The sequence below is a fragment of the Mobula birostris genome, chromosome 27 (assembly GCF_030028105.1).
Source record: "Mobula birostris isolate sMobBir1 chromosome 27, sMobBir1.hap1, whole genome shotgun sequence".
NCBI lineage: Eukaryota > Metazoa > Chordata > Chondrichthyes > Myliobatiformes > Myliobatidae > Mobula > Mobula birostris.
In genome coordinates, this window is record NC_092396.1 from 25,132,848 (window position 1) to 25,148,988 (window position 16,141).

Below are 16,141 nucleotides of genomic sequence, written 5' to 3' on the forward strand. Positions count from 1 at the left end.
TTGTATCCAGTGGTTATCTCACATTTGACCCCATCTGAATTAATTTTACGAACCAGCTTACCATGCAGGACATTATTAAAAGCCTCACTAAGGTCCATGTAGACAAAGTTTTCTGTTCTTATCTATCCTCTGTCGTACAAGTCTGTACTAATAAATCTGATTCTATTCAGTGCAACTGACTTGACAATCACTAGCACTGAATAGAATCTGTACGCCCGGTGATGGAATGGGAAGATTTCTGGGTAGAGACTTCATAGGGTTCGGAAATCATTTTCTCCCCAATGGACAGGGGTTTTAAAATGTATCAACTGAAACTTGTTTTCTAGCCAGAGTGCAGGAGTGTCAAGTTTAGTCGTGGGCAGCCTACCTCGGACTAAGTAAATAGAATGATTGAAAGCCAGCTCAGGTAACATGGGGCAAATAATATCTGAATGTTGCATAATGGTTTTATAAGCAAGTTTAATACTATAGACCTTTTGAGAGTACAACAAGCTGATGCCATAGTGTGGTCCAGTGGGGAAATACTGTATGTCAGGAGAAGGGATGATATGCTGATGGTGCCAGAAAAACACTGAAGGACACTCCATTCTCAATCTTAAGTTTACCCAAGTTTAATCCTATTTACCCATTCGCTTGTGTAGTGCTCAATGGAATCTAGTTGCTGTCTGCACATTTTTATCCATGTTGCTTCACTGTTATGGTTCTCTTTTACAGTGTATGGCATTTGACTCTGTATCTTTCTGAGGAGTAGTCATGCTGAATATATTCTTTTCCCTCAGGATGAAATTGAATTTGGTTACTCAGAGGCTCCTTGCAAGTTCCTGAACGTGGTGTTGGACTCTCCTCGAGACAGGGGACTAAAGGATTATGCCTACAAATACCTCCTGGTGAGGAATAATATTTGGGACTCGAGAATGCATTCCTTCTGTCTGCTCACTCCCCCTTTGCACTTCCGGTCAAGATGGCGCCGGGCTGTGATCTTCATTGGTTCAGAATTAGGTGCTTATTTTAAGTGGTTTTGGGGACAGAAAGGGGTGCTAGGGTCCAGGTTAGGTCTTAGGGACAGTGATGTGGGGGAGTTAGGGGTCATATTAGGGTTTAGGGGCAGGAATGTGGAGGAGTTGGAGGTCTGTCCTTCACTGTGCCAAGGCCAGAAAATGGGTGATGAAGGCCTACACTCTGCGCTCGAAGGCTGCTTAGTTTAGTGATGTCTGCCCACTTTTACTACCGAGAGCTGTGGACAAACCTTTCATTGTTGATCTTCAAGAATTATCAAAGTGTGCTTCACCATTGGTAAGTTATTGATGAATGAAGTAGGTTCAATACACAGCGCTGAGGAGCTGAGACTTCCAGTAACGATTTCATTTTAATGCTAGTTACAGCAGAGAGGTAAAATTCACAGAAAAAATCTTTCTTCCTTTTCTCAAATTCATTTTTCAGGACCTGGTAACCAATGTTCCCTCTAATTTGTAATGACCAGTGTGCACAGAAATCTTGTGCTGTGCAATTTTTTGCCCAGTGATGACAACAAGTGCACATTGAATTTTACATATAGAGGTATTCATTTTAACAGCTAGCAAAACACTGTCAATAAGAACTTTGATCTCTTCTGTGTTTGATCGTTTTCACTCTCATTCATCTGCACTCTCACCAAACATATGTAGCAGGCTTGTAGCAGGTAATAAAGGATTTTCTCGCTGCAGCTTTTGCACACCATCCATATGTGATTTGCTTGCTAAAACAACACTTTAAAAAGCCAAGTTTCCAAATATTACCCCACTTCTTCCCACTTGCAACTTCTCCAGCAACTTTCGCATTGTGACGATACACGCAGGTAACACCATTTTCTGTATTGTACGTAAATATTTCTCATAGATGCATGTTCCTGACCTCATGGGCTTTTGGTGTAGCAGTTTCTACTGTTTCATTAAGCCATTCCGCTTTAAATTAACTAGCAGTTCTTTTGTGCTTCGCACCCTTTGTTTCTTTGGAATTCGACATAGTGAATCAATAATTTCTTCAATAAAAACAGCGTAAATAAGCCAGCTCTAAAACCTGCAGACAAATCATTGCAAACTCCGCGTAGTCAACACCGTCCGCATCAGAAACCAGAAAAGGAAATGTGATTGTGTATGATCGTGAAATATACTAAACATGCCAGTGAGGTAGAGGGTGACAAACTTCTGTGCACAGTTTAAATTCCTTTGTGCGCTAGTAGCAAAAGGTGTGCATGCACACACCTTAGAGGGAACATTGCTGGTAACAACATTTATTGTACCCCTCTGTTGCCCTTGGAAAGTTAGAATAGAGCCCTCCCCTCTTCTTGAATGACTCCAATCCTTCTGGTGAAGGTGCTCCCACAGTTTGATAGGGGGTTCCAGAATTCAGACCCAGCAATGATGATGAAATAGCGATGTACTTCCATGTCATATGTGCAGCTTGGAGCAAGAAATACAAGTGGTGGGGTCTCCAGGTGCCCGACCCCCTTTTTGGTGGTAAACCTACCAGGTTTAGGATTTGCATCTAGGTGGGCAAGGTTCCAATTAAGTCAACCGGAAACTATTAATCTTGCTCTTGACTTATGCCTTGTAGAGATAGAACAGCTCAGGGATGGCAGGATGCAAGTCACTCATTGCAAAGTACCTACTCTCTGCCTGAGTAAGTCCTATTGAGGTTCTAGGCACCTCACCCTATCACATCCCCAGTGCCAATTGTTAATGTTATAGGATGAGACCATACAAATGCCCCTCAAAGTCAAATTTAGATTGTCAGGCCATCCCCTAATAGAAACAGTAATTGCTTGACATCTCTTTTTGATGTTACAACTTATTGATCCATGCTTGAATGTAGCTTTGGGCATGATTGAGGGTCTAGTTCGATGGTTGTGAAACTGACGATGGTATTGAGCACTGGGAAATCTTCAGCAAAAATTCACATCCTCATCTTATGGTGGAAGGATGACTGAGCTGCTGATGATTAGATACAAGTCATTGTCCTGAGGAATTCAGCACTGATGTCCTTGGGTTGGCATGATTGATCTTCATCAACCAGAGCCTCCACTTGTACAAGGTATGACAGTAGCCATGGAAGTGTCTTCCTCAGGATTGTGCCTTTTGGCTAAAGGAGCAACCACCCTCGTTTCTCTTCTGGAATCCGTTCTTTGGTCCCTGTTTTGCACGAAGCTGTGAAATCTGGAGTCAAGTGGTCTGGAGTGAAGTGATCCTGGTAAAACCCAGCTGTGTATTGGAGAATAAGTGTGGCTTTAAACACTGACAGCAACACCTGTGTATCATCACAATACTGCTGCTTTCCTAAAACTATTCCAATGCATTGCAAATCTAACCTGCACCCACCCTCCTTGCTCATGCACTCATTCCCATTCTCAGTTAAACCTTGTCTCATGGCACCACACACCTGTTCCACCTGGTCATCCTCAATAAATGTTCTCTGCCAACCTACAGTTGAAGTCAGAAGTTTACATACATCTTAGCCAAATACATTTAAACTCAGTTTTTCACAATTCCTGACATTTAATCCTAGAAAATATTCCCTGTCTTAGGTCAGTTAGGATCACTACTTTATTTTAAGAATGTGAAATGTCAGAATAATAGTAGAGAGAATGAATTATTTCAGCTTTTATTTCTTTCATCACTTTCCCAGTGGGTTAGAAGTTTACATACACTTTGTTAGTATTTGGTAGCATTGTCTTTAAATGGTTTAGCTTGGGTCAGACGTTTTGGGTAGCCTTCCGCAAGCTTCTCACAGTAAGTTGCTGGAATTTTGCTCCATTCCTCCAGACAGAACTGGTGTAACTGAGTCAGGTTTGTAGGCCTCCTTGCTCGCACACGCTTTTTCAGTTCTGCCCACAAATTTTCTATTGGATTGAGGTCAGGGCTTTGTGGTGGCCACTCCAATCCCTTGACTTTGTTGTCCTTAAGCAATTTTGCCACAACTTTGGAGGTATGCTTGGGGTCATTGTCCATTTGGAAGACCCATTTGCGACTGAGCTTTAACTTCCGGCTGATGTCTTGAGATGTTGCTTCAATATATCAACATAATTTTCCTTCCTCATGATGCCATCTATTTTGTGAAGTGCACCAGTCCCTCCTGCAGCAAAGCACCCCCACAACATGATACTGCCACCCCCATGCTTCACGGTTGGGATGGTGTTCTTCGGCTTGCAAGCCTCACCCTTTTTCCTCCAAACAGCACGATGGTCATTACGGCCAAACGGTTCAATTTTTGATTCATCAGACCAGAGGACATTTCTCCAAAAAGTAAGATCTTTGTCCCCATGTGCACTTGCAAACTGTAGTCTGGCTTTTTTATGGCGGTTTTGGAGCAGTGGCTTCTTCCTTGCTGAGCAGCCTTTCAGGTTATGTTGATATAGGACTCGTTTTACTGTGGATATAGATACTTGTCTACCTGTTTCCTCCAGCATCTTCACAAGGTCCTTTGCTATTGTTCTGGGATTGATCTGCACTTTTCATGCCAAAGTACATTCATCTCTAGGAGACAGAATGCGTCTCCTTCCTGAGCAGTATGACGGCTGCGTGGTCCCATGGTGTTTATACTTGCATACTGTTGTTTGTACAGATGAACGCGGTACCTTCAGGCGTTTGGAAATTGCTCCCAAGGATGAATCAGACTTGTGGAGGTCCACAATTTTTTTTTCCTGAGGTCTTAGCTGATTTCTTTTGATTTTGTTTGCAAACTTCTGACCCACTGGAATTGTGATAGAGTCAATTAAAAGTGAAATAATCTGTCTGTAAACAATTGTTGGAAAAATTACTTGTGTCATGCACAAAGCAGATGTCCTCAACGTCTTGCCAAAACTATAGTTTGCTAATACGAAATCTGTGGAGTGGTTAAACAGTGAGTTTTAATGGCTTCAACCTAAGTGTATGTAAACTTCCGACTTCAACTGTATCCTTCGACGTGAGGCATAGCCATCATTTTTAATTTTCTTTTAAGGGAGAAATCAGAGAACACAAGGGGGAGGTAGAGGAGGTAGAGGACTGAAGTTAATGTTCCAAAGATCTCAGAGCAAGTTAGCAGGAGTTAAAGAGTTAAAGTCTGTTCCGAGTCTTGTGGCCCATCAGGCCGGGGCTTATGCCGGTCTCTGTGACGTGAAGCAGGAGACATTGGTGGAATTTCAGGTTGGATGTGTGAAGTGTCTGGAAGAGAGAACCTTCCAATTACTTGATAATGAGTCCTTGATCATGTCAGCAGTGAGTAAATGATTATCAAATGCATAATGCTAAACTTACATTTTCTTGCCTGAACAGCACTGATGTATGACTTTCATCTCCACACAGCCTTCACGTTTCCTATTTGAGGCTGTCATTTGTGCACTTAATTAGTTAATGGCAACGCAGTGGTGGAGGGAAAGGTGTTATTTTTCTCCTTGACAGGCACTAACTCTCATCAGAACCTAAATTCCAATGAAATTTGAAATTTATGCCATTTTTGTATAATTTATCAGGGTTCAGATTTCGGATACATACACGTGGCAGGTGAAGAGGGGAACAGTCTGAACAGCTTTGGAAATCTGGAGGTCAGCCCTCCAGTGACAGTGAACGGAAAGGAGTATCCACTGGGGAGGATAATCATTGGAAACAGTTTACCCAAGTAATGTGACTTCATTCATTTTGTTGGGGGCCAAGGTGAAGGGTTTTTTCTCCATCTCTCAAGATACATTTCTCAGATGTTAACTGTCTTCACCGTAGAGCTTTTCCTTAGTTGTTAAGTTTCAATAATTTTTTCAAAACAGGGAACTTTAGTCCTGTGTTTACAGCAAATGATAGACACAACTAACCCATAGAGGGCACTGAGAAATCGCCCCAGCTGCAACTTCCCTGCTCCCTCGTAAGGAATAGTGCGACCACAATAGGAATGGCTGGATTAGTGAAAGGAAGCAATATACCTCACTGTTTGTTTTGTCTCCGCTTTCTCATATCACTAATTCTCAAAAGCAATCACTTATAAGGTGCTTGCACCCAGAATTGTGACGTAACCTGACATGTCAGGCAAAGACCCTGCAGCATTGGCGTGTCATGGATATAACAAAACCTATCTTTTCGTGGTGCAGTTGGCCCACAACAGACTATAAAACATCTACTTTGGAAGCAAAGGAACTTTTTTTTTCCGTGGCTTAACCATGTTAGATCCTGGTACCTGTTGAGGATCAGACAGGTGTAAATTGTCCATCAGAAGTGAAGATATAAGCTGGCAATTGCACAATGATCAATCTTGAGCAAAGGAATAGGTCAAGCTCACATGCAAAACCTGCTCAGCTAGCAGACTTGGGTGGATAAATGGCAGCTGATGTGTGCTTCACAGAAGTGCCAGACAATGAAAATCTTCAACAAGGCAGAAGCTGACCAGCTCCACCGAACAATAAAGAGCATTACATCAAATTCTGTAACACTACTGACCAGACAATTAAACAGTGTACTGCTAAGTATGAAGTAGAGCAAATGAACTGCTAATATTCTGTGCTAGTTTGAGCACAAGCCTGATACTCAAACAGTTCAGGTTCACCCCGAGATAAAGCACCTTCGTGATTGGCACCCTGCCACTGCCATCAGCAGCACATTGAGCCTGCAGTGTATCCCACTTACAAAATATATTCACAGTGAAGTTTCAAGAAACTTGGATCTCTGGCTGAATTGGTCCAATTTCTAGAAATAAGTTTTGGTGTTAATGTGTACTGTTATAGACAGTGAGAAGTGAAATGTATTTTAAAATTATTTTCCAGTTCTTCTGAGGGGAGAAAGATATCAAAGGCCATTCAGGACTTTTTGATTGCTCAGGAAGTGCAGTCTCCTATTGTGCTGTTCTCTGACTGGTTGGCTGTAGGTCATGTGGATGAGTTCATGACCTTTGTTCCAGCCCCTGACAGAAAGGTAAGCAATGCAGTTCTACTGAGTGACTCTGGTTGGGGTTGGATTCATACTTGCAATGCCCTAAGGAGAAGAATAGCAGATTGGTTACAATACTGAGCCTTGGACTACATCTAAATACCACAATGGGAATTGGGAAATGCAAATTACAGATTAAATGATCTATAAGGAAATTTTTAAAAGTTAAGTATTTGCAGTGGTAAGTATGGAACTATCAGTTTGTGAAATATCTTGTGAAGAAGGCCTGCTCTCCTTACCCTGACTGGCATATTGTGCCAGCAACACTCAGTTATCATTTGAAAAGTCAGGCAAACTATCTAGATTAAAAAGGCATTTCCAGATGGGCAAAAAATGTCAAAATTTGCATTAATGCCCACACTCTGTGTCACAAAAAACTGTGGGTCAACTGTTTAAGAAAAATAACAGGATGGCTTGAGTCACAAAAATAGATTGAGGTACTTTTATTTACCTCAAAACAAGAAAAAACTGGAAGAAAATACTATATATTAGAGCCAACCTCAGACTAAACACAGAAGGAAAAAAAACCCAAAGCCTTGCTAACCTGAGGCTTATAACTGCTAAGCCCTTCCCCAGACCAACCAAAAGCTAATTAACTCAATTATCCAATTAAAGATGGTATCTTCCACCATCAGCACACTGGTGCAGGTTGCTGCTGCCTTTATATGAGACAGCTCTATGCTGCAGCTCTGTTTCAGACCCAGTCACTATTACAGCTGGGAATGAGTGTTTTACTGAGTGTGCCATGTGCCGTCCGTAATCAGTGATGGGCCTTCGTCACACTCTGTAAATGGATTTTACAAAATAAAGTTAGTTTATATCATTTAAATAATGGAATGCAGATTACTCTGGATGGGGTGAGTTGGTAATGGAATGAAAAGGTTTTCCTGATTAACTTAAATGGAATAAACAACAGTTTCTCATCCCCCCCCACCCCCAGCTACACATTGATGAACCTAATCTTACCTCAGCGATGGTACACTACACAGAAGCATAAAAAACCTACAGCACAATACAGGCCCCTCAGCCCACAAAGCTGTGCCGAACATGTCCTTACCTTAGAACTACCTAGGCTTACCCATAGCCCTTTATTTTTCTAAGCTCCATGCATTCATCCAGGAGTCTCTTAAAAGACCCTATCGTTGCCACCTCCACCACCGCTGCCGCCGCCCATTCCACGCACTCACCACTCTCTGCATTAAAAAAAAACAACTTGCCCCTGACATCTCCTCTGTACCTACGTCCAAGCACCTTAAAACTATGCCCTCTCTTGCTAGCCATTTCAGCCCTGGGAAAAAGCCTCTGACTATCCACACAATCAATGCCTCTCATCATCTTATACACCTCCATCAGGTCACCTCTCATCCTCCGTTGCTCCAAGGAGAAAAGGCCAAGTTCACTCAACCTATTCTCATAAGGCATGCTCCCCACTCTAGGCAACATCCTTGTAAATCTCCTCTGTACCCTTTCTATGGTTTTCACATCCTTCCTGTAGTGAGGCAAACAGAATTGAGCACAGTGGGGTCTGACCAGGGTCCTATATAGCTGCAACATTACCTCTCAGCAATTACACTCAATCCCACAATTGATGAAGGCCAATGCACCATATGCCTTCTTAACCACAGAGTCAACCTGCACAGCAGCTTTGAGTGTCTTATGGACTTGGACCCCAAGATCCCTCTGATCCTCCACACTGCCAAGAGCCAAGGCCCATCAGGCCCATCCCTCCACTTCTTCATCCAGGTCATTTATAAAAATCACAAAGAGTAGGGGTCCCAGAACAGATACCTGAGGCACACCACTGGTCACCGGCCTCCATGCAGAATAAGACCTGTCTACAACCACTCTTTGCCTTCTGTGGGCAAGCCAGTTCTGGATCCACAAAGCAATGTCCGCTTGGATCCCATGCCTCCTTACTTTCTCAATAAGCCTTGCATGGGGTATCTTGTCAAATGCCTTGCTAAAATCCATATACACTACTTCTATTGCTCTACCTTCATCAATGTGTTTAATCACATCATCAAAAAATTCAATCAGGCTCGTAAGGCATGACCTGCCTTTGACAAAGCCATGCTGACTGTTCCTAATCATATTATGCCTCTCCAAATATTCATAAATCCTGCCTCTCAGGATCTTCTCCATCAACTTACCAACCACTGAAGTAAGACTCACTGGTCTATAATTTCCTGGGCTATCCCTACTCCCTTTCTTGAATAAGACTACCTCTTTTTTGTACTATTGTTTTGCACAGTCTTCACTGCCTTGTATTTGTATAAATCTACTTTTTATGGGTCCTGAATCTGTGTCTGTGATGCTGCTGCAAGTTTTTTTTTCAACTTGTACCCATATCTTACTGTACTTGTGCTCATGACAATGAACTTAATACCAAACATTATGGTAGAACATCTTGGAAGTTCATTCTCAGCACCACTGAAACAATGGAAACAAGAACCATGTAATAAACACTCACTGAAAAAAAGTAACACGAGACCTAGGGCAACTGGAAGAGGGGCTTAAATTACTTCGAACTCTGAATGTTTCCACATTTCAGTTAATTAAGAGGTGGAGCCCCCCAGCCTCATGGTTCCCCCTTTCAAGATTTCCCAAGCTGTTGAAAGAGATTGAAGTCAAGAAACTATTTTGCACTACGCAGCATTTTTAGGCATTAAATGAGTGAATCTTATTAATTAATTCTATTATGCACTGGACATCTGGAATCCAGTCTGATTTCTTCACAAGTATGCCACACATTGCAATACCCAACAGATTTTGTGCTGTGTTGCCTGTGATGTAGGAATCAGTACAAAATTTGCGTAAAATTCTGCTACACATACAGGGTTTGAAAATGTTGCACGACCTGTAGAGTTGAGACTGGTTCTGATTTTAAAGTATCCATCCATACCTGCACCATTGCTACGAAATCTGGCAAGTCAATATTCCCCAATATAGGTTCCCAGAGGGATCACACCTACCCATCATCCCTGCTGACATATTCAAAGCCCCATGAATCTCTTTGCACCACATCTCCATTTCTATTTTGAGTATCTTTTCCTTTATCAGAATCCCAATCAAAATTCACTCCAGCTACCTTTTTGATTAATTGCTCCTTTATATCCTGTCGGGCATCAATCGAAGATTCTGTGCAGAGTCTTTGGATGTTAATATTTTCTTCACAATTTTGTAGGGTTTCAGGCTTCTACTGGCCAGTCCAGATTCTTGCTACAGGCTGTTTAAGAAGCTCAAGGAAGAAGGTTATGGAGAAGCCCAGATGTTTGAAAGTGAGTCTCTACCTAATTGTAGCATTACATGCGTAGTCATGCAAATCTCAAATCTTTCTGTAGACCAAAAAAGTAAAATAGAAAGGTATAGACTCCCAGCCCTAATCTGATGTTCTTCTAGTGGAGGGAATTCGGCAAAGTTTTACCAGAAAGATTCCCAGAAGGGCAGGACTGATGTATGAGAGACTGAGTCAATTTGGGTTATATTTGCTGACATTCAGAAATTTGAGAAGGGATCTCATACAAAGTTCAACAGGATTGGACAGACTAGATGCAGGAAGGATGTTCCTGAGGCGAGGGGTCACCATTCCCAGGAAAGTGGTAAGTCATTTTAGATTAACACGGGAGACTTCTCCCAGAGAGTGGTGAATTGTGGAATTCGTTGCCACAGAAAGCCATAGAAGTCAAATCCTTAAACATATTCAAGGAGGAGCTGGAAGTTCATGCAATGTACAGAGAGATCAATGCTTGTGGGGAGAAAGATGGAACATCAACCACGATCACATTTAATAGCAGAAAAGGCTTCAATACCAAATGATCTATTCCTGTTCCAAAATTTTGACGTTTCTCTTTCAATGCACAAATCAATATGCATTAACCTTTGAAAGTATTCCTAATTATCATGAATAAAGCATAAACCATTGTGATGATATCAAACACTGTTGTGAAAGTGAAATCCCAAAGGGCAGAGGAACGATAGACAATAGGTGCAGGAGTAGGCTGTTCGGCCCTTCGAGCCGGCACCACCATTCACTGTGATCATGGCTGATCATCCACAATCAGTATCCAGTTCCTGCCTTATCCCCATAACCTTTGCTTCCGCTATCTTTAAGAGCTCTATCCATCTCTTTCTTGAAAGCATCCAGTGACTTGGCCTCCACAGCCTTCTGGGGCAGAGCATTCCATATATCCACCACCCTCTGGGTGAAAAAGTTTTTCTTCAACTCCATTCTAAATGGCCTACCTCTAATTCTTAAACTGTGGCCTCTGGTTCTGGACTCACCCATCAGCGGGAACATGCTTCCTGCCTCCAGCGTGTCCAATCCCTTAATAATCTTATATGTTTCAATAAGATCCCCTCTCAGCCTTCTAAATTCCAGAGTATACAAGCCCAGTCACTCCAATCTTTCAACATATGACAGTCCCGCCATCCCGGGAACTAACCTTGTGAACCTACGCTGCACTCCCTCAATAGCAAGAATGTCCTTCCTCAAATTTGGAGACCAAAACTGTACACAGTACTCCAGGTGTGGTCTCACCAGGGCCCTGTACAACTGCAGAAGGACCTCTTTGCTCTTACACTCAATTCCCCTTGTTATGAAGGCCAGCATGCCATTTGCTTTCTTCACTGCCTGCTGTACTTGCATGCTTGCTTTCAGTGACTGATGTACAAGAACACCTAGGTCTCGTTGTGCTTCCCCTTTTCCTAACTTCATTTAGATAATAATCTGCCTTCCCGTTCTTACCACCAAAGTGGGTAACCTCACATTTATCCACATTAAACTGTATCTGCCATGCATCTGCCCACTCACCTAGCCTGTCCAAGTCACCCTGCATTCTCATAACATCCTCCTCACATTTCACACTGCCACCCAGCTTTGTGTCATTGGCAAATTTGCTAATGTTATTTTTAATTTCCTCATCTAAATCATTAATATATATTGTAAACAGCTGTGGTCCCAGCACTGAACCCTGCGGTACCCCACTGGTCACCGCCTGCCATTCCGAAAGGGAGCCGTTAATCGCTATTCTTTGTTTTCTGTCAGCCAGCCAATTTTCAATCCATGTCAGTAGTCTGCCTCCAATACCATGCGCTCTAATTTTGCCCACTAATCTCCTATGTTTGGACAAAACAAGTTTGGGACTTTCACCGCACAGGATCTCAGATGCAGTGACAGCAGTCACAGATGGGCCAACATTCAGGAATTTGAGCTAAGGGGTTGGTTTTCCATTGAGAGCTGATAAACAGAAGCATGGATAGCTCAAGGATAGCTCAGGCAAGCTTCGCAAGATGGAAAACAGTTCATATGGAACTGGCAGTCTTACAGACTTGTCTAAAAGGTAATACAGATCTGGTTATGAAAATATTGCCTTTGTTTTTCCAAATTAGAACAAGATGGGAAGCAAATCAAAATTAATGAAATCCTGAACGATCAAACGCTGCACGAGATGAATGCTTTTGTACAGGTGAGTCACCGTAACATTATAATGGTGTAATTGCATAAGGTTGATAGATAATTACTAAAAATTTTCTTTGTTTTATTCTCAGCAATGTATTAATTGGAACAGAGATGTGCTAAAGATGGAATTGGGATTGGATGAAGGAGATATCATTGATATTCCTGTTTTGTTTCATCAGTTGAATTACTTGACAAAAGTTGCAGCTTACTTTCCAGATATGGTAAGTGAAAATAAAACGGATCGCTGGAAGAACGCAGCAGGTCAAACAGCATCTGTGGAAGCAAAAGGTACAGGCAGATGTTTTGAGTCAAGGCCCTGCATCAGGACTGAGAGGGAACAGGAGCGAATGCCAGTGTATATCAGTACAAGGAGGAGGAGTGGGGAGTGGGATTGAAGCTGGCTGGAGATAGGTAGAACTAGATAAGGAGGAGATGATGGGACCACATGGAGGAAGGAAGGTGGGAGATAAGAATAACAGGAGAATAATACTAGGTGAAAAGCCAATGTGAGAGGAAGAGCAACCAAGGATGTGGGTTACCTGAAGTAGGAATATTCAGTGATCCCACTCAGTGCTGATGCAGGGTCTCAATCTAAAATGACAACATACACTTTTTACTTCCACAGATGCTACTTGACAGGTTGAATTCTTCCAAGGTTCTGTTCCTTTACCTTCTAGATACCAGCATCTGTAGTCCCTTCTCTTCGTGCTAAGTGACAACTAACAAGAATGGGACCTTCAATCCCACCATCTGCATATTAGCTGATTAAAGCTGTTTAAGAGTAATCAGTATGTTACCTACACAGGGAAACACCTGATCTTCGCTCAATACTTCTGTATGAGCTGATAAATTATAAATATAATGTGGGATTATAGTTCAAGAGATGAGTAAATCTTTGGATTTGTAAGCTTTGCGAGAACACACTGCTTTGTGTCCATAACCTAATGTTACACTTGTTTTGCACACTATGTTGGGGGACAAGAGTAGTGAATTCTGTGTCCCCCTCCCGTCCACTCTACTCTCTAAACCCTTGTGCATAATTCTCAATTATTATTTTCCAATCTATCATTCTCTAATGTTTCTCTTGTGATTTTTGCTTTCACTCATTTATCAGCCATCACTTTGTCACTTTGGTCGTCAGCTCATCTTTTTAATCATCATTTGTGTCTAAAGGTTGTACAACTGAGTAATATGGATTTCTTTTGTGTCTGGTCAGGTGAACATGATAGTCATTGGCAAATTCCTAGGCATTCCAAAGCCGTTTGGGCCGCTGATAAATGGAAAATGCCCACTGGAATCTGCAGTGCGTTCGGCACTGGAACCACTTGGCCTGGATTGCACCTTTATTGATAATTTCGACTCCTACCACATACGCCTTGGTGAAGTTCACTGTGGCACAAATGTCCGTCGGAAGCCATTTACTTTAAAGTGGTGGAACATGGAGATATAATCAGCAGCTGCAGTATCCACAAGGAGTAAGGTCTTGTTTTATTTTTCATCTTGGGCTTTGATAAAGTGTGACCTACTGAAATGGTCACCACTCTTTGATTTGGAACCTCTGCTTATCTCTTCTCATGACCTTGAAAGATGCCACAGATCCATTTTCGAAGCTGTCCCATTCACCCAGTTTGTTTCCTCAATACTCGACCTGGGAATCGAATCATTTGACCTGGAAGTGGGAATTGTTACTCATTTCACTCAGTACCAGGTGCTTCACTGGAGCCGACCCAAAGTAAAATTACACTCACGGTAAACTAGTGGCATTGGGTCAAGAGAATTCTAATGATCCCACGCAATTGGTACCAGATTTTTGCAAAAACCAATAGCTTCAAGCTGTTAAGATAGCAGTGGTAGTCTTTCATACTGATGATTGACAGCTCAGACCCTCACAAATGCTACCTATACATCCCTGGGGTTAGAGAGGCAAATACACTTTCTGGACCTGTTGATTCACTTGGAGGACAGTGTTCATGCTAAAAATCTACTTATGTATATGTCTTTGGTTCCTTGAATCAATTTTTGAGCAATCCTTGAACAAAATGGTCTACACTCCTGGCCAAAGAGAAGACAGTGTTCTTTAGAATGTATTAAGGATATTGTACTTCATAAATCACTGCTATCTTCCATCCTTAAAATGTCTTTTATAAACAAAATATTTCCAGTCTGGTAACAAAGGTTTGTAGCAGAGGAGGAAGATGATGGTCTTTCAGAATCAATTTCTACAATGCCAACTCTTTCTAAAACTTGCAGAAACTTAAATCAACTCAATCACTCACTTGATGGCTGACCAACTCCAATCCCCCATTTGGGGCGTATCAGCTTTTCCTTCCTTCAACCCCTGGCCATGGTTCATGAGGTGATAATAGGAAAGTCATATTAACTAACAAAATTGATTTATTTTCAGTACATGGTTGAACGAGGGATCACTGCAAATAAAGCAATCACCAAGTGATGAGTTGGTGGATTTGTCCATCTGAGTAACTCTGCTATTCACATTGCATAGCTGGGGAAAAGATTACTATGGATGAAATAAAATATGAACATGGGTGGAAACATTAGAAATTGATTTAACACTTCCCTCCCTAGCATTTTTCATTACCAATCCAACAAATTTTAACATCACAGAAACTACAGTAATGGGTTTAAATCCACTTTTCTTGAAGTTCTCTGCAACACTGCACCTTCTGTTCTCATATCTTTCTCATTCTTTTTCTCCTTTCTTTCTGCAGACAACCAGAAGGGACAATTGTGCTGATCTCACCAATTACCCCAATCTCACAGAGATTGATTTCTTCACTTACATTGTTTGGTGGCTCAGCAAATCAAAGCATTTTTGGAAAAATTTTTAAAAGTGTAATGGCTTCTTTGTAATGTTTCACTGCTGAGGCTAATGTAATGGCTTCTCTGTTATATTCACCGCTGAGGTAATGGTTTCTCTGTAGCAGCAATGTTTGGGTTATGGCTAGAGATAATGGGGCTTTGGAATGCAGGGATTAGCCAATGAGGAAATGTTCTTTCTTGTGTGTCTGGGAGCCGGGTTTTTCGCGGTATTTTGTCGAGGAGAGATGAAGAGGGAAGACGCGTGCAGAGGGAGCTGGTAGACCACTGGACAGAGTGGACTGGGATCTGAGGGTCCGAAGATTGGCGACGTTCGGAGGAGACCGATGGTGGAAGAATGAATTCTGAGTGATTTTGACTGTGACTTGGGCCCTTTTTGTTTCTGTTTATTTTCATTACTAACCCTATAGTCAGATTGAGATTCATAAAGTTCTATCATTTAATTGCATATGGTGTACTGTCTGATATTTTGCAGTGGGGGTTTGTAACTGGGGTGACATTACACAGCATCCACACAAACGTGATTACCCAGTTTGGCGGGGCCGAAGGCTGATTCCCTGAGACGAACGCTAGCTGGATGAGCCTGAGGGTTACATAAGGAAGCAGCGGTTGTCCATTTTCCTGCTTGGAAATGTTCAGCCTTGCCATAAATCCTGCTGACATTTATCAAAATTGCACTTGCCAAGCTTTTGCTCTCTATTTTACCTTTGCTACAAGTTAAGCTAAACTATGCACTCAAGTTGCATGAACAGTAATAGATTATCTTTCTTCTTCGCTCTTGCTCAGGGATTGTGAGAGCTACCATTGAGCCCAAAGCTGGCAAATAAAATTCTCTTTAAAATTTTGGATTCAGTGTCCTTTCACAGACTGCACAGGCACACTTTGGCTTTCAGTTTTCATCATCCATGGTCTCAAGGTGGCT

The 16,141-nt window shown here is 42.0% G+C and overlaps 1 protein-coding gene across 1 annotated transcript in view; it reads left to right on the forward strand.

Moving 5' to 3' along the window:
* Positions 1-15,547, forward strand: part of padi2 (peptidyl arginine deiminase, type II) — a 41,374-nt gene extending 25,827 nt beyond the window's left edge. Inside the window, exons 11-18 of the mRNA XM_072244894.1 lie at positions 780-887; positions 5,486-5,631; positions 6,761-6,908; positions 10,108-10,201; positions 12,312-12,388; positions 12,471-12,602; positions 13,598-13,856; positions 15,111-15,547. Of these exons, the coding sequence (XP_072100995.1) occupies positions 780-887; positions 5,486-5,631; positions 6,761-6,908; positions 10,108-10,201; positions 12,312-12,388; positions 12,471-12,602; positions 13,598-13,831 (939 nt within the window). The 3' untranslated portion in view covers positions 13,832-13,856; positions 15,111-15,547. The remainder of the gene's footprint in view (positions 1-779; positions 888-5,485; positions 5,632-6,760; positions 6,909-10,107; positions 10,202-12,311; positions 12,389-12,470; positions 12,603-13,597; positions 13,857-15,110) is intronic.
* The last annotated feature ends 594 nt before the right edge of the window (positions 15,548-16,141 follow it).